At 45.1% G+C, this 17,848-nt stretch overlaps 9 protein-coding genes across 9 annotated transcripts; 5 read left to right on the forward strand and 4 right to left on the reverse strand.

The window, feature by feature from the left end:
* Nucleotides 1–67: 67 nt before the first annotated feature.
* K450DRAFT_274210 (uncharacterized protein) lies at nucleotides 68–571 on the reverse strand (the record flags this gene model as incomplete). Its single annotated transcript, XM_051593108.1, has 1 exon — nucleotides 68–571. One exon carries the CDS (start codon nucleotides 569–571, stop codon nucleotides 68–70), a length of 504 nt encoding a protein of 167 aa, XP_051442044.1.
* A 153-nt stretch (nucleotides 572–724) lies between these two features.
* Nucleotides 725–3,282, reverse strand: K450DRAFT_254079 (uncharacterized protein). The gene is made up of 8 exons (XM_051591145.1): nucleotides 2,809–3,282; nucleotides 2,466–2,749; nucleotides 2,123–2,385; nucleotides 1,802–2,052; nucleotides 1,601–1,733; nucleotides 1,289–1,530; nucleotides 1,192–1,231; nucleotides 725–934 (listed from the first exon to the last, which is right to left on the reverse strand). The coding sequence occupies exons 1-8, from the start codon at nucleotides 2,910–2,912 to the stop codon at nucleotides 878–880; spliced, it is 1,374 nt and encodes a 457-aa protein (XP_051442045.1). The 5' UTR covers nucleotides 2,913–3,282; the 3' UTR covers nucleotides 725–877.
* Nucleotides 3,283–3,298: 16 nt separating this feature from the next.
* K450DRAFT_254099 (uncharacterized protein) lies at nucleotides 3,299–5,689 on the reverse strand. Its single transcript, XM_051591146.1, has 5 exons — nucleotides 4,564–5,689; nucleotides 4,385–4,488; nucleotides 4,220–4,307; nucleotides 4,077–4,152; nucleotides 3,299–4,019 (listed from the first exon to the last, which is right to left on the reverse strand). The coding sequence occupies exons 1-5, from the start codon at nucleotides 5,579–5,581 to the stop codon at nucleotides 3,653–3,655; spliced, it is 1,653 nt and encodes a 550-aa protein (XP_051442046.1). The 5' UTR covers nucleotides 5,582–5,689; the 3' UTR covers nucleotides 3,299–3,652.
* Nucleotides 5,690–5,733: 44 nt separating this feature from the next.
* Nucleotides 5,734–6,419, forward strand: K450DRAFT_254107 (uncharacterized protein). The gene has a single exon (XM_051591147.1). It carries the CDS (start codon nucleotides 5,882–5,884, stop codon nucleotides 6,245–6,247), a length of 366 nt encoding a protein of 121 aa, XP_051442047.1. The 5' UTR covers nucleotides 5,734–5,881; the 3' UTR covers nucleotides 6,248–6,419.
* Nucleotides 6,420–6,745: 326 nt separating this feature from the next.
* Nucleotides 6,746–8,884, reverse strand: K450DRAFT_254110 (uncharacterized protein). The gene is made up of 9 exons (XM_051591148.1): nucleotides 8,824–8,884; nucleotides 8,408–8,746; nucleotides 8,147–8,345; nucleotides 7,982–8,076; nucleotides 7,717–7,913; nucleotides 7,545–7,606; nucleotides 7,353–7,473; nucleotides 7,071–7,283; nucleotides 6,746–6,997 (listed from the first exon to the last, which is right to left on the reverse strand). Exons 1-9 carry the CDS (start codon nucleotides 8,840–8,842, stop codon nucleotides 6,833–6,835), a joined length of 1,410 nt encoding a protein of 469 aa, XP_051442048.1. The 5' UTR covers nucleotides 8,843–8,884; the 3' UTR covers nucleotides 6,746–6,832.
* Nucleotides 8,885–9,738: 854 nt separating this feature from the next.
* K450DRAFT_254119 (uncharacterized protein) lies at nucleotides 9,739–10,314 on the forward strand. Its single transcript, XM_051591149.1, has one exon. The coding sequence runs from the start codon at nucleotides 9,783–9,785 to the stop codon at nucleotides 10,131–10,133; it is 351 nt and encodes a 116-aa protein (XP_051442049.1). The 5' UTR covers nucleotides 9,739–9,782; the 3' UTR covers nucleotides 10,134–10,314.
* A 677-nt stretch (nucleotides 10,315–10,991) lies between these two features.
* K450DRAFT_254120 (uncharacterized protein) lies at nucleotides 10,992–12,415 on the forward strand. Its single transcript, XM_051591150.1, has 5 exons — nucleotides 10,992–11,203; nucleotides 11,269–11,408; nucleotides 11,482–11,503; nucleotides 11,596–11,852; nucleotides 11,920–12,415. The coding sequence occupies exons 1-5, from the start codon at nucleotides 11,036–11,038 to the stop codon at nucleotides 12,236–12,238; spliced, it is 906 nt and encodes a 301-aa protein (XP_051442050.1). The 5' UTR covers nucleotides 10,992–11,035; the 3' UTR covers nucleotides 12,239–12,415.
* Nucleotides 12,416–13,697: 1,282 nt separating this feature from the next.
* K450DRAFT_191830 (uncharacterized protein) lies at nucleotides 13,698–15,060 on the forward strand. The gene is made up of 4 exons (XM_051584461.1): nucleotides 13,698–13,829; nucleotides 13,896–14,057; nucleotides 14,123–14,379; nucleotides 14,461–15,060. The coding sequence occupies exons 1-4, from the start codon at nucleotides 13,797–13,799 to the stop codon at nucleotides 14,777–14,779; spliced, it is 771 nt and encodes a 256-aa protein (XP_051442051.1). The 5' UTR covers nucleotides 13,698–13,796; the 3' UTR covers nucleotides 14,780–15,060.
* Nucleotides 15,061–15,691: 631 nt separating this feature from the next.
* Nucleotides 15,692–17,689, forward strand: K450DRAFT_282982 (uncharacterized protein; the record flags this gene model as incomplete). Its single annotated transcript, XM_051593464.1, has 7 exons — nucleotides 15,692–15,971; nucleotides 16,039–16,313; nucleotides 16,389–16,607; nucleotides 16,667–16,727; nucleotides 16,799–17,038; nucleotides 17,099–17,246; nucleotides 17,317–17,689. 7 exons carry the CDS (start codon nucleotides 15,692–15,694, stop codon nucleotides 17,687–17,689), a joined length of 1,596 nt encoding a protein of 531 aa, XP_051442052.1.
* Between the last annotated feature and the right edge of the window lie 159 nt (nucleotides 17,690–17,848).

The raw sequence follows: 17,848 nt of genomic DNA on the forward strand, positions 1-17,848 counted from the left end.
TTTGGGGGAACTCTATGGTCTAATCGCATTCAAACTGTACAAGCGCCGTCTAAAGGTAGGATGGATATTATTGCGTCTTGTTGGTAAGACCAGTGACTTGGCGTTTGTCTCGGCCAATCTGGAAAACCCATCCATACAGACCACCAGCCAACGTAGCCACAGTAACATACAAAGCGATCTTGAGGACAATAGAGTCAATGGCCAAGAAGAACCAAGCCAACCATGAGCTTCCACCGAGAATAGCTTGGAACAAAAACAGGCCAGCGGCGGCACCACTGGCAGCGACACCCAAGGGAGCGACGTTCAATTTCTCCAAATCAGGAACGCCCAATACGCGTGCTGAAAAGGTGAAGAGAGCGGAAGACACACCCGCCAAACTGACAGAGTAGGCGATGTTGAAGATGAGTCGGATGAGCGAAGTGAATTTTCGCGATGAGACAGTAGCTACATCCATGGTGGGGAACCATCCGAGAACGACATGGGAAGCAAACAAAGCTAATGCAGCGATGGCAAAGTATTCATCACGGGCGAGCACGCGTAGGCGTAATTGCAAAGTCTGTTCTTGAGCCATGAGATTAGATGAGAGAGGGCGATCAAGGCGAGTATTTGGACTCTTGACAATATACAGCCAGCCACTCGCAATCTATGAAAGTAAGCCCTAACCCTGAGGAAGTAATCTGCAACCCAGCCAGCCAATAAAATGGGTACCAAATAAATATATTTGTGTTTATTTTGGGAAAAAGTGTACAGTGTGGAAGAGCAAGTGTGAGTAGAAAGAAAAAGAGAAATAAAAAATGTAGTGTAGGCAAAAAGAATCAAGAGCCATGCTATGAACATCAACAGTGTTTGCCTTGATCCATCTACCAAGACTTGAGCTTCATAGTTCCATTTTCCATAAGGTTGGTGTGCATCTTGAATACCTTGTCAAGCATTTGGGGTTCATGACCCATACCAGCAGCCAAACACTTGCGAGAAGCATAGTCAAAGTAGTCCTTGAGCTGGTCCTTGTAGTCAGGATGGGCACACTTATCGACTGCAGGGCAAAACCGGACAGATCAGCAAAAATATTGACACTCAGTTTTTCACGCATAAGCCAAAGTACTCACTAATCACTTCAGCACGTTCTCTAGGGCACAAACCACGAAGGTCAGCAAGACCTTGTTCAGTCACATACACGTCCAAGTCGTGTTCAGTTTGATCGACATGGGAAGCCATGGGAACAATGCAAGAGCTAGAAGACGTTGGTCAAACATAGAGCGGTAAAAAGTCCCACAGCATAGACACTTACATTCCGGTGGGATCGGTCTTGCTTGGTCTGGCAGAAGGAGTATGCATGATACTCAATTTGGCATTGCGCAAAAAGTCGTTGGATCCACCAAGACCGTTCAACATGGCAGATCCACACACCATGGTGGAGTTAGCCTGACCGTAAATATCGAATTCCACGGGAGTATTCATGGCGATGACGCCAAGTCTACGGATGACTTCGGGGTTGTTGGAGACTTGCTGGGAGCGAAGCAAAAGCTTGTCCTATAGGCGATGGGTTAAAAATTTTGTTGGATTCAAGCAACTCTGCCATTAATCAGACAACCGTTCTAACCTTGTAGTTTTCCCAGTTCTTGTAAAAGTGCTCGAAACCATGAGGAGAGAAACGAACAGAGGTGGCACTGGCAAAGCTCAGACGGCCAGAATCAAAGAACTCGAGGAAAGTGTCCTGAAGGACTTCGGTGAATCTAAACAACGGCAGACAGTTGAGTACAATGAGCACAGCGAACGACGCCTGTTTACAGATAATACTTACACAGTGACATCCTCGAAAGGACCATTGGCCAAACCACCAATGACAGCGTTGGCAATATTTCCAATACCGGACTGAAGGGGCAAGAGCGACTTGGGGAGACGACCATGGTCGACTTCGTGACTCAAAAACTCTATCAAATGACTTGCGATAGCCTTTGACGTTTCATCTGCAGGCTGGTTAGGACCGGTGTTATCTGGGCGGTCGCTTTCGACAATAGCGACAATCTTGTCGGTATCCACGGGAATAGAGGTCTATGAGGCGGTGGGAAGGGTTTTAGAAAAGCGTCAATACAGGATCGGAAACACCCTATGGTCAACTCACGGATCCGATACGATCTTCAACCGCCATAATCAAATAAGGTTTTCGGTGAGGGGGAAGTTGAGAAGAATTGATATCATGAAGTCCTTCGAAAGATGGAATTCGGGTATTGACTTCAATAATGATCTTATCAGCCATTTGGATCAACTCCGGTGTAGCACCAACAGAGGCACCAGGAACAATACCACCATCTTCAGTAATAGCAGTGGCCTCCACGACGACAACGTCCAAGTTGGGGCCATTGGGTTTATCCTTGGTGTAGTATCCTAGAAGAAAAAATGGGGGTTGATTAGCATAAGCAGTCACCGGCCAGACAAGGCGCGATTGTTTTTTTTTCTGAACAAACCGTATGTCAAGTCTTGAGGAAATTCAGACAAGTGCTTGTCAGCAAATCGAATGCGTCCTTCGTTGATTCCCTTCTTAATATTCTTTCCAACTTGATGGGGATATCTTCGATCAATCATGTCAAGGCGAGCCCATCGGTCCTCGGTCTCGGCGCCAGTGGAGGCTCCCACAAACAAATTGAACTTCATTTTTCCTGCAAGGTCGTTGGCTTCAACATGATCGGCAAGAACGGTGGGAATGACTTTGGGATAGCCCACACCGGTAAATCCTGACCAGCCAATGTATCTAATTTTTTGCGTTAGGACCACTCCCAAAGCGGGTATCATGACACCAGCAGCACTTACTGGCCGTTTTCAAAGAACTTGAGCGTATCCGTGGCCTTCATGACTTTATTATAGAGCGCAGGGCGTCTCACTCTAGACTTCAAAGCAGCTGAAACGGCAGACATGAGGAAAGAAGTAAGAGCAGGAAAAAAAAAAAAAGTGAAAGAGAGAGAAAGTGACGGGACAAATTAATGCAGTTAAATACTTTTGAGCGGTAAACGGGAAATTTGAACGTCAGTTTTGTTGGGAGGGAAGCGTTATTGGAGTTTACACTTGCTTATTGGTTTTAGTGCCCCGAACATGTGGGGAGAGCTACCCCCCAGTAACTCAAGTAGACATCATATGTTTCTGAATCCATCATCGACCTTGACACCTCTTGTTCGGGAAGATTCGGGAATCATGTTCCGCCCCGCCGCCCACCTACCTCAGCTCGCCATTCCACCATGTTGCAAAGAGAATGCAGCAAGCTTGTTTAAGCGTATGGAGTTTCCGGTACATACCATTGGAACTGAGACATAGCCAAGAAGAATGTCTCGTAATATTTGCAACCAATGAGACCATGAACAGCTCGGGGAGGCATTTTTACATAATAAAATATGTGTGAACAAAAGGTCTATTGAACGAATGCATGAAAGGATGCCTGCTGTGATTGTAAAAAAGTGCTCAACCCGTAGAAAAAAAAATCTGGCTAAATGGTCAATCCGAAGTAACGTATTCCTGGGTTCCTTGCGGAGCCGAACTCAAATGATTTGAATGTTTTAGAACCCCACAACAAACGTTGTCATCCTGTCCCCCACAGCAACAATCGCTCTACATGCGTTCAAAAATAATGGTATGAATATGTATTATAGGTGGGTGCAGCCTCTTATAATGGCCGATTGTTCTCAAAGTCCACCGATGCTCGCGGCGTGGAGGTGTTGGACAGAGAAAGATGGCTGGATGATCCACTGCGGTTGGCTTCTTTCAAAAGGAACGATATCCAAGCATCGCTGAAAGACTCCTTGTCCTCTTCACCTTCTGGTACGCCAGTTGGGCTCATCCATCCTTTTGGACTAGGCGTATGTCCGCCGCTGGTGGATGGCCGATTACCAGATCTCCGGATCAGTCCGATTTGCTCCTTGTGTTCATCCGACAGTTGAAGAACACTGGCAATGACATTGAGAATATCATACCGCTTACGGTCTCCTCTAGGTGCAATAAGGAATCCAACCAAAAGATTGGTAATAAGTTGTCTGCAAGGGCAAGGTTAGTTGACAAGTGGAATGAACAAGGCCATGACCGCAACTTACCTATCAACACTCGTGTCACTGACTCCCTCTTTGATGCGCTTCATGGCTTCCACAAGATGCTCATTCAATATGATGGCTAATAAAATGAATATGTCATGATTGAGTAAAAACCATCACATGTTGTATCAGGCAAGGACGTTTACCTTCATGGCGAAGCTTGCCAATCAAAAGGTTCTTTTCTTTAATCTCTTGTTCATATCGCTTGGAACGCTCCACATCTCGGTGGAACTGCTGCAATTCATTCTATTGGCACAATGAGCGGGCGGGCTTCGTCCAGTGACGTTGAGTGCGGGGGAGAGTCAGCTTACCTCAGCAACGGTGGCTCGCTCTTGATATTCAGCCAGCGACTTCTTCGCAGTTTCGAGTTGATGTTCCATACGTTCCACGGCACTCCTGATTTCCAACTCCTTGCCTGTTACGTTTTCATTGTGTTAAACATGGGCTGGGCAGACAGACCAAAATCCACCCTGTCAGGGCAAAAACTCACTGGTTTGGAATTCCTCTAACACCGCTTGAAGGTTCGTCAGACTGGTTCGTTCACTCTCTCTCTGCTCATTCTGTGTTCGAAGCTCTTCTTCTGTTCGCTCTACATCCTTCATAGCACTTCTCAACTGCTCCGTCAATTGGACACGCTGCGTGCTTTCCTCCATCGCTCGAAGTTCCCATTCTTCGCGCTCGCTCTGCAACTTCTCCACTCGATGCTTAAGGCCATTGAGTTCCTTCTCCAAGCGACTAATATCCTTGGCCGCCTCTTGATCGCGATTCTCAAGTTGTTTTCGTAAATGGTTGTTCTCAGCATGGAGGTTTTCGCACTCTCGTCGTAGATCTTCACAGGCCTGTAACAGCTCGGCATTGTTCTCTCGAAGTTTTTTGTTCTCATCTTGATTGGCCTGAAGTCGAGGAGCCAAAGCGTTCTTCATGGCCGATAATTTCTCCAAAAGCAAATTGTGCTCCTTCTCCAAATGATTTTTGCTATTGGTCATCTGTAGCAGGTTGGCTTCCAGATCCTGCACTGATTTTCGTGCTGTATCACGGTCCGTGGTAACGGTCTCTAATCGACTGGTCAAATCATCGAGCGTCAACTTCATTTGCTTGGAGGCTTCGGATCCCTCAGTTGCTGCACTCAGTCGCTCCTGCAATGAGTCTTTGTCGGACTGCAATTGATCACGGTCGTCGTTGAGTTGGTTGATCTGAAGTTGGAGGGATGTGACCTGTCGTTTCAGTTCACTTTGGGCCGTGGTGGAGGCAGTTTCTGCCGCTCGAATAAGCTCTTTATCCTTGTCTTTCTGCTGTTGTAAGAATTCACGTAGATTTTCTATGGAGCGTAGCAGTGAGATAGGTAGACTGTTGTCAAGATTGAGATTCTCGTCGTCCTCATCCGATTTCATGATCCTGGTCAACACTCCTTCGACGTTGTTGCTAATACTGTCGGTAGATTTTCTAGATACATCTATGCGAAGTGTATGGAATGGTAAGTGGACAAAAAATAAAAGTAAAAGAGCCATGATAGAAGGATGCCAGTGGAGACTTACCAGCAGCTTCAGCTTGAAGATTTTTGATGGTTTGCTCCTGTTCCTTGATCCGCACTAAATAGGCTTCGGTGACCTCCTTGTCTACAGTAGGGAAAGGGAGGGTTATTATGGATCTGACCTGAGTGGGGCCCTCTAGTGCAGAGTTAAGGGCAACTTACCATTACTGTTATTTGCTGCATCACTCGACATTTCATTACTCGTGGCATTTGCTTCAACCAAGGCCTCAAGATCTTTGATTTTAGCAAGGAGAGGGGTAGTTGGTAATTCCAGTTGATGTTCAACCACAGACTCCTTGGAGTTGGCCAAAGTATCCAGTGCCTCCACAAGATTCATCAGTTCTCGCTCGCGAGCCTGGAAAGACTCCTTAAGTTCCTCCACACTGTCGTGGTTGGTATCGATACCATTTGGTTCCGTGTCCTTTTCATTATTAGCAACCGCCGATCGCAGCTTTTCTATTTCTTGTTCAAGATTATGTACAGTCTCCACAGACGTTTGTTTCTCGGCTTTCAACTTTTCCAATTCATCGACGTACGTTTGATGGTTTGCCTTTGTTTTCTCCAATTCCTCGGCGTACGTTTGATTATCTGCCTTGAGTTTCTCCAATTCTTTTTGGTGTGTTTGTTGTTGTTCATCTCGTAGAGTCTGCAACTCTTTATCCAGACGCTGGATAACTTCGTCTTTCTCTTTTATGATCGTGCCTTGTCGCTTTTCGCTCTCAGCGAGTGTCGCTTTGAGCTGTTCTATGGCTTGTTCGGATTCCTTGAATCTGGATTGATCTTTCTCCTGAATCAGCTTGGTTTGTTCAGCCGCTTGTTGCAACTTGTTCAGTCGAGCATTTTCCTGCGCCAAGGTTTTAAGATGACTACCAGCTTGAGTGAGCTTTTTCTCAAGGTCCAATGCACGTTTTGCTGCAGTGCTTTGGTCGGCTAAGGTTGAAATGCGGGCTTCCAGGGCAGATCGTGCACGTTCCCAGTCCTTTTCTTTAGCTTGGAACGATGCCCGCAAACTCTCGACAGTGTCTGTAATGCAGAGGGTCAGTTGATGCAGTAGCCGGCGTGTAGACCATGGTGCTATACTCTACCCCCATCATTCGAGGCCATGTCGTTTTGTGAATCAGTGACAAGCAAGCAAACCAAAGACCGACACGAAATTGAGAGTTTTTATTGTAAAGAAACAGGCGTAACACCAATGACAACGGGTTTCTAAAAACATTTTATAACAAGCTTAGAAGCATTTGCTTTCAACAATGGAGGCGCCTGATTCTTCGTATTCTGCCTTGGATATCCAGAGTTGGTGGAAGGTTCCTAGAGATGCAAGAATAGAACCACCAAGCCAGCTACTGCATCTGCGGTCAGTCGATGTGCCAGCGGCGTGGATCTTGATTTTACTCTGCAGGTACAAACGTTTCGTTAGTCAATAAAATAAAACCCCCCAATGGCATGACCTAGGTTTTCAAACTTACACCTGGCGCCAGTCCAGGAAGCTCATAGTTGAGTCGCTCCACAAATCCAGGGAACAGTGTGTTGCCGCCCGTCACCACAACATTGTTGAACAACAGTGGACGAAGATCAATATCACAGCCGCAGATACTGTTGAAAATAAGCTGATGAATACCAAGACTGGCATCGATTTGTTGTTGTGTGAATGTAGCACCGTAAGCACCTTCGGTACCAGGCTGAGATGAAGGGTGTTTCAGAACCAGACATGAATACGCAATTCAGCAAAGTACGTTCACTTCACTCACCTTGGTCAGATAGGAACGGGGTTGGAAGAGGAGTTCAGTAGCTCTGAATCGTTCTATTCCAAAGGTGTTGTTGAATCCATCTGGGAATTCAAATGGCTTTTGTGGTCTAGCAGCTAAAACGCTATTCCAGCAGAGCGAGCCATGGTCAGCAAACCTGTATGAATTTCACACCCACTACAGTCCTCCACTTACTCTTCATCATATGGCGTTTCGGCCACTTGGCATACCGTCTCCTTAAATTCATGAATGGCTCGCTAAATGGACAAGTCAGTTAGTCGGCCGTGAATATTTTTCTGACAAAAACTGAACGCTGTATTTTTGACAACGCAGCCCCAGGTTTTTTTTTTAAGCAGACACGACGTACCTCTTGTTGCAGTTGATGGAAACTGTCTGTAGTATTAGGGCGATCCTTTGCTTTGAACTTGGGAGGTTGGCCAGGATCAGTAGCTTCCTTTTCACCGATAAGATACTGAGGTGTGACAGAGTAATCAAGGCTGCGCTTAAGCTCTTCCATAATCTGCGCTGACACCACATTACCGCCTATTGGTTGTCTCAAAATGCCTACAACGAAGACGGGTTAACACACGCCCAAGTCTCTTTCGGATCGTCCCCTGTCTAGTGCATCATACCTCTCTTCAAGACCAAGCCATCATACACAGGGATGGCGCTGGTGGTGCTGCCGCCGGAATCCAGAACAAGGGCAGTGGCTCGACCGACTGAGAATCTATACCACGGAGGAGGTTGTTATGTATCACACTGAAAGTAATGATGCGGTTGATGGAAAAGATACTAACGCTGACATGACTGCATCTTTAGCAAGGTAAAAAGCAGGGAAATTGAATGTTTCGAAAGCGAGTTCCACTAGTTTTTCGCGCTTCTCAGACGGGTTCCAAGCAGGCTCTGTGCACAACAAGGGATGTTCGGTTGGATCGATTCGTAACCGCTGGTGGAAAGCAGATTTCCATATTTCCTCAAAACCTTCCCAATCCTCAACTGAAATCCTAGCATCAATATCCATGTGGAACCGTTTGCCCGCCCCACATCCTTGAACCTACCCAGTCCGTCCTTCAAAGGGTTCCTGATTTCCATATTCTGTCTCCAGGTGTTGACCTCTCCGTCTCCAATGTAATATTTTCGTACTTTCTTTGGTCCAGAGGTCGCAGCATCTTCCGCCTTAGCTGCTGCATCGCCGTTAGGGGTACGTGCGTCTGTCATTTCTGTATCTGGATCAGCTGCTTCAGGTTGATCATGGCCGTTTTGCGAATTTGGTTCCGTGCTTTCTGTTTCAATCACTCCGTATGAAGAAGGGAAGATTGCTTTTGGCGTGTCTTCACCTGCGTAACCTGCACGAGTCCATGTGCTGCCAACGTCTAGAACCAAGGCATTAACTTCGTCTGGAGGAATGGAGAATGTGCGATGAATTAGTGATTATTCTGGAGCGGAATTGGATTGCAAGTCATTAGATTCATACCACCACCGTAAGTCACCATGTGTGCAGTGAATTAAATATAGTAGGTTGCTATTGAAAAATGTTGTGACAGAATGAGCGCGCTTTTCTGTAGAAGACTGGATGTTGTTGTGACACGTGACTCTTATGGCGGGAGGACGTGGTCGAAGGCAATCAGTTCCACTGATTGCGAGCCGATATCTAGCCCAATGCCGTCACTTTCACAAACCACTCACCAAGGTTCTTCCCACAGTAAAAAAAAAACCTATGCTGTTTATGAAATTGTTTTTTATATTAGCAGCTGGGAGAGCATTTGTTACAAAAAGATACAATAGTTGCAAACGTAGAAGGAATTGACCTTTGTAACCATATCGTACCTTATTTTTATCCTCGATGAGCTAAAGCTTCGTTATTCCATTAAAAGACAGTATGCTATGAAGGTCTCAATGATAATGAATCATTCTTCATCGCCGTTCCCATAACTCTATCTCCTTTACCATGGACATTGATGTAGCATAACAATGACTCTTTGATGTACCCTCAAGCACCAATGTACTGGGCACCAGTGTACTCTTTATTTTAAAGGGCTCGTAGAGACATGGGAAGCAAATTTGTTATGTATTCAAGTGTTTTCCCAATCAAAGATAGTGAAATTTTGGAGTATCTCATACTGTCTTTGAACATCAATTCATTGCCGAAGGCTAATACATAGTATTTTCTAGAGTACTATTTGAGTGGTGAAGCCAATGTCACTTCTAATACAATAAGAAGAATATTTTCATTCATTTAACTATGGATTCCTATGGAATAGCCTGCTGAAGGTCTCTCGATCAACTTGTCTTCCAGGTTGCTCGAACATAATTTTTTATTTGCACAATGTCACTGCGACGATTTTTAGTGAGTAAATTTACTATTGAACTCAGATTTAACCCGCAGCTATCCTCGACGTATTCCTCCACGCGGCAACTTACAGACCATTCGTAATGTCAAGCCCGTCTGAACAGGACCTTTATAGCGGCCTGCAGGAGGCTCTTAGGAATCAACAGCAATGGCAAGTACAAGATGACCTTGATGACATTGACGAAGGTGATGACGCTGGCTACTTGGATGATTCCACCGAAAGCTCTTACGATGCTGACTTGGAATGGGAGGAAAGCAAAGAGCAAATCAATATGCTCCTGTCTCTTGTGATATTCCCGTTTGTTGGTAAATGGCTCGGTCGTAAATTCTCATTCTGGGGTAAGTACCTGATAATGGGGCACCTTTTTTCATCACGGTTCCTGACGCCGTCTCCTTTCAGTGTGGTCGAAATACCTTCACAGCTTCTACGTTGATAGCGCACGACGCATTGCTGCCTAAACACCTTGACTCGACGTTGTGGCGAGGAGAAAAATCACGTGTGCCAGTCCTTTGGCGCGTTGTAAATAAATCGCTTCTTTCTTTTCCTCTAGAAGAAACTTTGTACGCTTGCAATTAAACTGAAAAGGAAACTGTAATGAAACTTTTTTTGCCAAACCTTGGTGATTTGAGCATTAGTAGTGGTTGGCGGAGCCAATGAAAGAGATCACCGAGCATCCAAGATCCTGGAACGCTAGAAAAATGCCGCTGAACGGTATTCCAAACACCAATTTAAGCAGCGAGAGAAATGGAAGGTATTGGCAACGTGGAAATATTGAGATGTTAGTGTGTGATAAGATTGATTGATTGCCCGGTAAAAAGGCCAATAAACTTCAGCGAGCTGGTCCCCGATCGAGATGGGTACAGTCAATTATCTCGTCTCGTTTGGGTTACTTGGGAAGAGTGTCTGTATCGTTTTTCTTTTCGCCATAAATTTGCTCATTGATGTCTACTTTTGTATAATACTGTCCAGATGGTCGATGTATATAAATCCCTTCATAAAAGAAGTAACGTTTATAGAAAAAATATGCTTCTGTCAATACCGACACAATGGTAACCACCCCGCAGTGAGCGGCGGGTTTTAATATGCCCACCTGTTCAGACTGATTGGCTGAGAGGCATTGCAGTTACAGCTTTAATGACCTGCACAAGCGGGTTGTAGCGCAACACAGCAGCACCAAAGAACAGAGAGAAATCAATTTAGAAATTGTTTCCTGACTAGCGACTTGACACAGCCATCTCAGAACTTTTGTTACAGGAAAGTATTTAAAGAAGGTGGTCGTATATGTCGAAATTAACACTAGTCATTCATTTACCTTGATCTGAAGCCCTATCCACCATGGTCTCTGTCAAGTTTATCACTGCCATCACCCTTGCATTGGCTGCCACTGTCTCTGCTGCTCCCGCTTCCCATGGCCATAAGACCCCTAGCCACCACCAAAAGTTGGTTCATGGAAAGTACTTTGACCGTTTCATGATCGTTGTCTTGGAGAATCAGGACTACGAGGTAACCATACACCCATTCAAATTTGAGCATTTTGATCACATTTATACTGACGTTTTTTTGTTAAGGCCGTCGTTGCTGATCCCTACTTTGGATCTCTCGCCAAGAAGCACCACGGTAACTTGCTTACCAACTACCTTGCCACCACACATCCTAGCGAGCCCAACTACATTGCTATGATCGGTGGTTCCACCTTTGGCAACGATGAGTGAGTGAGCAAATGATTGAAGCACATATAGGGAAGTTTTGATGACTGATAAGATCTTTTTCCATGAAAACAGTGACAGTGATGTTTCCTACAATGTAAGTACCTGGTTCTTCTACTTCAATTATGTCTAAAAAAAAATTTTTTTTTTTTCACCATCCTGACCTAAATTTTGCAATGCCGTTCGTAGGAAAAATCCATCGTCGATATTTTGGAGCCCAGAGGTATCTCCTGGAAGGAGTACGCCGAGGATTACATTCCCGGCCCTAACGGTGACTGTGCCATGGACAGCGCTCAATCCAAAAACGTCTACCGTCGCAAGCACAACCCCTTCATCAGCTTCTCCACTGTCACCTCCAACCCTGCTCGTTGCAAGAACATCGTTCCTGGTAGCCAGTTGGCTGTCGATCTTAAGGCCAAAAACCTTCCTCAATTCATGTTCTACACGTAAGCCTACCGTTAGCATTGCATTATTTATTAGCATTTTCCCGAGTTAAACAGACCGCGCTTGCAGCCCCAACATGAACAACGACGGTCACGACACCACCTTGGCTTATGCCTCCAACTGGACTCACAGCTTCATTGAGCCTCTCTTGGCCAACAAGGACTTCACCAAGGACACTGCCGTCCTTTTGACCTGGGACGAGAGCAAGAACTACAGCAACACCGACCAAGTTTGGTCCGTTCTCGTTGGAGGTGCCGTTAAGGCCAAGCGCAACAACGTCGATAACACCAAGTACAACCATTATTCCATCCTTGCTACCATCGAGAAGAACTGGAAGTTGCACAACTTGGGTCAAAACGACGCCAACGCCACTGCCTTCAAGTGGTAAACATTTAACATAATTCAGCAGCAGGGGTAGCTGCAGTGTGTCCACAACCTTACGCATATAAAGATCATATGAGAGCAAAACGTGCTGAGCATTATTATGACCTCCGGCATCCGCGTTAATTTTATTTATCCCCCACCGTAACAATAAATTATCTCGATGAATCTTATTGAAAATTTACTGAATGTGTATACTTTATTGACTTTCTGTTTTATCGTGGCAGTATGCTGGAGACAAGTTACTGGATATGGACCTCATTTTTCGTGAAAATCACCATTAACTATTTTTCAACGGAAAAAGATCCATGTTAGGGCAAATGGACACGAGACATAATTCAATAGGAAATGATAGGTATATTCCAGATATGTTTCAATGTTACTTTACATTTGTTGTCTCTACAATGTCTTTGTTTTCTTTCCATGGTAGCGCCTTTTACATAATACGAAGGTAAAGGAGAAACAAAAATTCTATATTTTTTTGGGGTCGGCATGCCCCATGTAAACCGGCCATGTTTTCTACAAGGATGAATAAGCCTATGTGAGTCTTGCTGTTGGCCGGAGTCTGTTGCACAGCATAGCATGTTATTCACACAATTTGAACCGGCAGGCTTAACCATTTGAATTGTAAAACGAAATGAACTGGGACAGTCTTTTTCCGCTATGATCATCGGCCAACCAATGGGGAAAACCATCCAATGGCAGACGATGATTTACTCACGGGAAAAGCCGTTCTGCAAATGGTTAAATCATTGGCAGGACTGTACTCCACACAATAACATCAATGTTATCATTTTTTCCACTTTCGGTCCTCTCCTTCCGAGCGACGTCGCCTTCATCTAACCAGCGAGTAATCAATTTTCACCAATGGCGGCTGCCTCGTGTAGTACGGACCTTGAAAAGAAATGAAAACGTTGGCGCGTCTGAGTTACACTCTCAGCGCTAGAAGATCAACGTGCGTAGACATATTTCATCTCAGCTAAAATACCATACGGAACGATATATTTTCTATTATTTTAAATTGAAACGGTATGGAGGGGCTTTCTCGGTCCTACAGCCATATGTGCCACAATGGTCATCTAATCGGTTTGCATAAGCATTAGCTGAATTTGCTAAATAGTGACCATGGTGACTATTTCGACATGGTCAATATAGAAACGGAACATGTAGTCGATGTCAGGTATGAGAACCGAATCACATTGTGGTGATAAAGAGGTCCTGCAATTTAATTTTTGGATTGGATCTAGTATGGTTCGGGGTTTATGACCCTATCGAGTAAAGTAGTACTGAGGGAACTGCAAGGTTGGATTATACATCATTTACGGCCATTGGCTCCAACTAAGGTTATTTTTTCTGCATTGTAAACGGGTGGGAAGCACGGGCCCTGAATTGTTCATTGAGTATAAATACCAACGGATGGAGATCTTTCATTATTCCCAGCTACAAGTTTTCCAACCATGGTCTCCATTAAATTCATCTCTGCTGTCATCGCCACTGCCGTCGCTGTCGTCTCTGCTGCTCCTCTTGAGAAGCGTATCGTCACTGGCAAGTCCTTCGATCACTTCATGGTTGTTGTTCTTGAGAACGAGGATTACTCCGTAAGTTTTACTAGCTGGGTTCGAGTACACTTTGTATATTTACTAAATGCTGCAATGTTATTCTAGGCTGTCATGAAGAACACTTACATGAGCGGTCTTGCTGCCGCCCATAACGGTACTCTTTTGACCAACTACCTTGCTGTCACTCATCCCAGTCAGCCCAACTACATCGCCATGATTGGTGGTGCCACTCTTGGTTTCTCCAGCGACAGCGATGGTACCACTAGCGTAAGTGTATACAACATGATGACCCAATTGTGTTTATGAACCAATACTAAGTCATTACCCATCAGTCCAGCAGCATTGTTGATCTTTTGGAACCCGCTGGTATCACCTGGAAGGAGTATGCCGAAAACTACACTCCTCTCAGCGGAGGTGGTTGCGACACTAGCTCTTCCCAAGCCAGCGGCCTCTACCGTCGCAAGCACAACCCCTTCATCTCCTTCACCAAGGTCACCAGCAGCGCTGCCCGTTGCGCAAACATCGTCCCCGCTACTCAGCTTCAAACTGATATCTCCAGCGGTAACCTTCCCCAATTCATGTTCTACACGTGAGTTCCTGCATGACATGACCTACCAAAGACATTATGCCCGATAGCTAACCAATAGCATTATCAATTGTTTCAAACCAGCCCTAACATGAACAACGACGGTCACGATACCAGCTTGACCACTGCTGCCACCTGGCTCAAGGGATTCATCGAGCCTCTTTTGGCCAACACTGCCTTCAACAAGCGCACTGCTGTCTTGCTTACCTGGGATGAAAGTCTCAGCACCAGCGGTAACGACCAAGTCTGGTCCGTCCTTGTTGGTACCGGTGTCGTTCCCCAAGCTAAGAACGTTGACAGCACTGCCTACAACCACTATTCCATCCTTGCCACCGTTGAGAAGAACTGGGGTCTTGGCAACCTTGGCCAAAAGGATGCCACCGCTACTGCCTTCAAGTTGTAAAGAAAAATGCTTGATCAGCAGCAGCATGAGATGCTATCGAAAGATTATAAAAATTAATGATTACATTATTTATATATACATTAAAATTGAAAACATCAGTGCCTTTATATTTGCAATATTGAAATGCGTATTGAGCGTATGGGGCTTTCATACGAGAGTGCGGACAACCATGACGCATTGATCGGTGTTTGGGACGCAGTTGTAGCAGGTATTGCAGACTATCGGACGAATCAAAGTCTCTTCGCTGTGTTCGAATACGTTTAGCACTTGAGGAACAGTTTCACATTAATATGGCTTTGAGCGACTTGATCAAGGAGCAAGCCAAAAGATGCCTTGACCCAAGAATAAATTACGGCAACAGGTTGACACGTGACATCAGCAACCCCCCTCCACCACCTTCGCTTCGTGCAGCTTTCACCTGATGATTATTGATGAGACTGCCCAATTTCTAAGCCTGTCTTGCTTTATCTATAGCTTTCTATATTTTCATCGTTCCATATGCTCGCCCTTCGAGACACCCGTCTTAATGAACTTCCTCTAGCGACAAGGCTCCAACATATATGTCTAAAAATTTCCAAGTCCTCTCCTGTTCAGGGATACACTCATCCAAACAACCCTAGTTCAGATCACAAACGGAAATAAAAGAAGCGAAAGAAAAAAAAAAACGTTCCCCAACCTCTTTGACTGCAAACAAAGATAAAGGGCCAATAGATTATCGGTTACTCTAAACCTTATACTATGTCATCGATTGCGACATAACTACAGCTTATTGATACCTTGATTTCACCAATCAATTGTTGGAACGCTGAGGCAATTTGACGTTGGGATTCCATATTTTTTTTTCTTCTTTCTCTGACATACAAATAACATTTTTCGATTTCTGCAAATTCTCACCTTTTGATCCGGTCGCCAATGGATGCAGATAAACCCACTTACATCGAGGATGCAAGTCTCTCCCATCATACCCAGGACAGTATCAGCATTTCATCGGAGCGTAGCGGAGTCCAGCCAAATGCTCCCCTCAAACGACAGCTCAAATCCAGACATATCATCATGATTTCAGTGGGTGGAGTAATTGGGCAGGGTCTTTTCTTGTCCTCTGGTGGAGCATTAGCTGCTGCAGGACCAGCAGGTTTACTCATTGCCTACTCCATCGTTGGGTTCATTGTCTTTTGGGTCACTTTCGCCCTGGGTGCGTATGGCGTTGATCTGTGCATATGGATATTGGAGAGAAGCTAACCGGTGCGGTTCTTTATCAGGTGAAATGGCTGCATATATGCCTATTTCCGGCTCCTTCACTATATATTGCCGTCGGTTTGTGGATAATTCGTTCGGAGCTATGGTCGGATACAACTATGTTGCAACATGGTGCCTGATTACAGCGGCTGAATTTGTTGCTATACCTTTGGTGCTCGACTACTGGACAACAGCTGTCCCTAGCTGGGCATGGTCTCTCATATGTCTAGTGATCGTCTTCTCAATCAACTTGTATGGTATCCGAGGTTTTGGTGAGGTGGAATACGTATTGTCTTTGGTATGTAAGGTTGGAAACCAGACGTGCTCCGAAATCCGTCCTCCATGCTAACCGCCACCACATTATGTTATATAGATCAAAATCTTGGCTGTCATTGTCTATATCATCGTTGGTATCTTCATTTCCGCTGGTGTTATCGGAGGGCAAAAGTATGGCTTCACTTATTGGAATGACCCAGGTGCTTTCACTCCTAATAAGGCTCACATTCTTAATGCAATTGTTTTGGCTTCCTTGACAATGCAAGGAACAGAGATTGTTGGTGTGACGGCAGCGGAAGCCGACAATCCGGCCAAGGTAAGCAATCACGAGGATAAGTCAGAAACTTGAACCAGGATACTGATGAGGTGCTACAGAATATACCCAAGGCTATTCGTAATGTGTTTTGGAGAATAGTAGTGTTTTATCTTGGATCAGGTATAACAGATGTTTGTGCATGAAAACCATTCAGCATAGTCGCAGCACTGACCTACTGGTTTGTGCCCTAGTCTTCATTGCAGGCATGATCCTTCCCTATGATGACCCCAACCTATTGACACAAGGAGCCAAGAGCGTGTCCATCTCACCCTTCACTTTGGTGTTCAAGAAAGGTGGACTCGATGCCCTTGCTCACGTCATAAATGGGGTTATTCTGTGCACTATCCTTTCATGTGCCAACAGTGGTCTTTATGTATCCAGCCGCACTCTCCATGCTCTCGCACTAGAGGGCCTCACTCACAAACGACTAGGTAAGATATTGATCAGTCAACAAAAGGTGCTGTATGCCGATGTCTAATAAGCACATTCAGCTTATGTCAACAACAGAGGTGTACCAATCTATGCACTCTGTGCATCCGCTGCCGTCAGTCTTGTTAGTTTCCTCACCACTTTTATACCTGGAAACGCTCTGTTTCTATGCCTGTCCACGATCTCTGGTGTGGCAGGTTTCATCACATGGTACGTTTTCGAGATTGAAAAAGAGAACTTTGAGAACTCTTCGTATTTAATCTTCCCTTTTTTATGATAGGGGCTCTATTTCGCTAGCCCGGTATCGTATGCGAAAGGCGTTTATTGTTCAGGGCCGGTCGCTTAGTGACCTTCCATATGTTGCTCCAGGGTTTCCCTATTTCGACATATTCTCCATCTTTGCCTGCGGCGTTCTGGCCCTGCTTGGTGGATGGTCCTCTTTCTCACCGCCGGATCCAATTGGCTTGGTAGGCAATTACGCTGGTCTGGTGATCGCGTTCTTTGGCTTCGTCATAACTAAGTGGTGGACCAAGAGTAAGGTTGTACGACTGTGCGATATTGATCTCGACACGGGCCGCACTCAGCATGTGGCTCAAGAAATCGAGGAGGAAAAGGAAACATGGTGGAGAAAAATACTCTCCTACATCTTTTGATTGGAGCCATTCGATACTGATATGAATGCTATATATCACATAATTATATTTAGATTGACAAATTGTTGATGTTCTCCTTCAATTCGTTTGATGCTTCTGTTGTGCTTGTCTTAAGTCCGTTCACCGTGGTGCGTTCTTTCCTTCTCAGCGGAAATAGCT

Source organism: Umbelopsis ramanniana (assembly GCF_025399195.1).
Source record: "Umbelopsis ramanniana AG unplaced genomic scaffold K450scaffold_55, whole genome shotgun sequence".
In the NCBI taxonomy this organism is placed as follows: Eukaryota; Fungi; Mucoromycota; class Umbelopsidomycetes; order Umbelopsidales; family Umbelopsidaceae; genus Umbelopsis; species Umbelopsis ramanniana.

Excerpts from the sequence above, each read along its gene's own strand:
- K450DRAFT_254079 (XM_051591145.1), bottom strand. The coding sequence starts at position 2,912 with ATGTCTGCCGTTTCAGCTGCTTTGAAGTCTAGAGTGAGACGCCCTGCG. Across the intron at positions 2,386-2,465 it reads TCCTCAAGACTTGACATACG|GATACTACACCAAGGATAAA; the intron begins GTTTGTTCAGAA and ends TTTTTCTTCTAG. Across the intron at positions 935-1,191 it reads CTTCCCATGTCGATCAAACT|AAATGCTTGACAAGGTATTC; the intron begins GAACACGACTTG and ends GTCATGAACCCC.
- K450DRAFT_254110 (XM_051591148.1), bottom strand. Across the intron at positions 7,914-7,981 it reads TGGCTTGGTCTTGAAGAGAG|GCATTTTGAGACAACCAATA; the intron begins GTATGATGCACT and ends TCTTCGTTGTAG. Across the intron at positions 7,474-7,544 it reads GAAACGCCATATGATGAAGA|CGTTTTAGCTGCTAGACCAC; the intron begins GTAAGTGGAGGA and ends CTGCTGGAATAG.
- K450DRAFT_254107 (XM_051591147.1), top strand. The coding sequence starts at position 5,882 with ATGTTCAACCACAGACTCCTTGGAGTTGGCCAAAGTATCCAGTGCCTC.
- K450DRAFT_254119 (XM_051591149.1), top strand. The coding sequence starts at position 9,783 with ATGTCAAGCCCGTCTGAACAGGACCTTTATAGCGGCCTGCAGGAGGCT.
- K450DRAFT_191830 (XM_051584461.1), top strand. The coding sequence starts at position 13,797 with ATGGTTGTTGTTCTTGAGAACGAGGATTACTCC. Across the intron at positions 14,058-14,122 it reads ACAGCGATGGTACCACTAGC|TCCAGCAGCATTGTTGATCT; the intron begins GTAAGTGTATAC and ends ATTACCCATCAG. Across the intron at positions 14,380-14,460 it reads CCCCAATTCATGTTCTACAC|CCCTAACATGAACAACGACG; the intron begins GTGAGTTCCTGC and ends GTTTCAAACCAG.
- K450DRAFT_254120 (XM_051591150.1), top strand. The coding sequence starts at position 11,036 with ATGGTCTCTGTCAAGTTTATCACTGCCATCACCCTTGCATTGGCTGCC. Across the intron at positions 11,204-11,268 it reads TGGAGAATCAGGACTACGAG|GCCGTCGTTGCTGATCCCTA; the intron begins GTAACCATACAC and ends TTTTTTGTTAAG. Across the intron at positions 11,504-11,595 it reads ACAGTGATGTTTCCTACAAT|GAAAAATCCATCGTCGATAT; the intron begins GTAAGTACCTGG and ends TGCCGTTCGTAG.
- K450DRAFT_254099 (XM_051591146.1), bottom strand. The coding sequence starts at position 5,581 with ATGGCTCTTTTACTTTTATTTTTTGTCCACTTACCATTCCATACACTT. Across the intron at positions 4,489-4,563 it reads GTTAGAGGAATTCCAAACCA|GCAAGGAGTTGGAAATCAGG; the intron begins GTGAGTTTTTGC and ends AAAACGTAACAG. Across the intron at positions 4,153-4,219 it reads TGGCAAGCTTCGCCATGAAG|CCATCATATTGAATGAGCAT; the intron begins GTAAACGTCCTT and ends TCATTTTATTAG.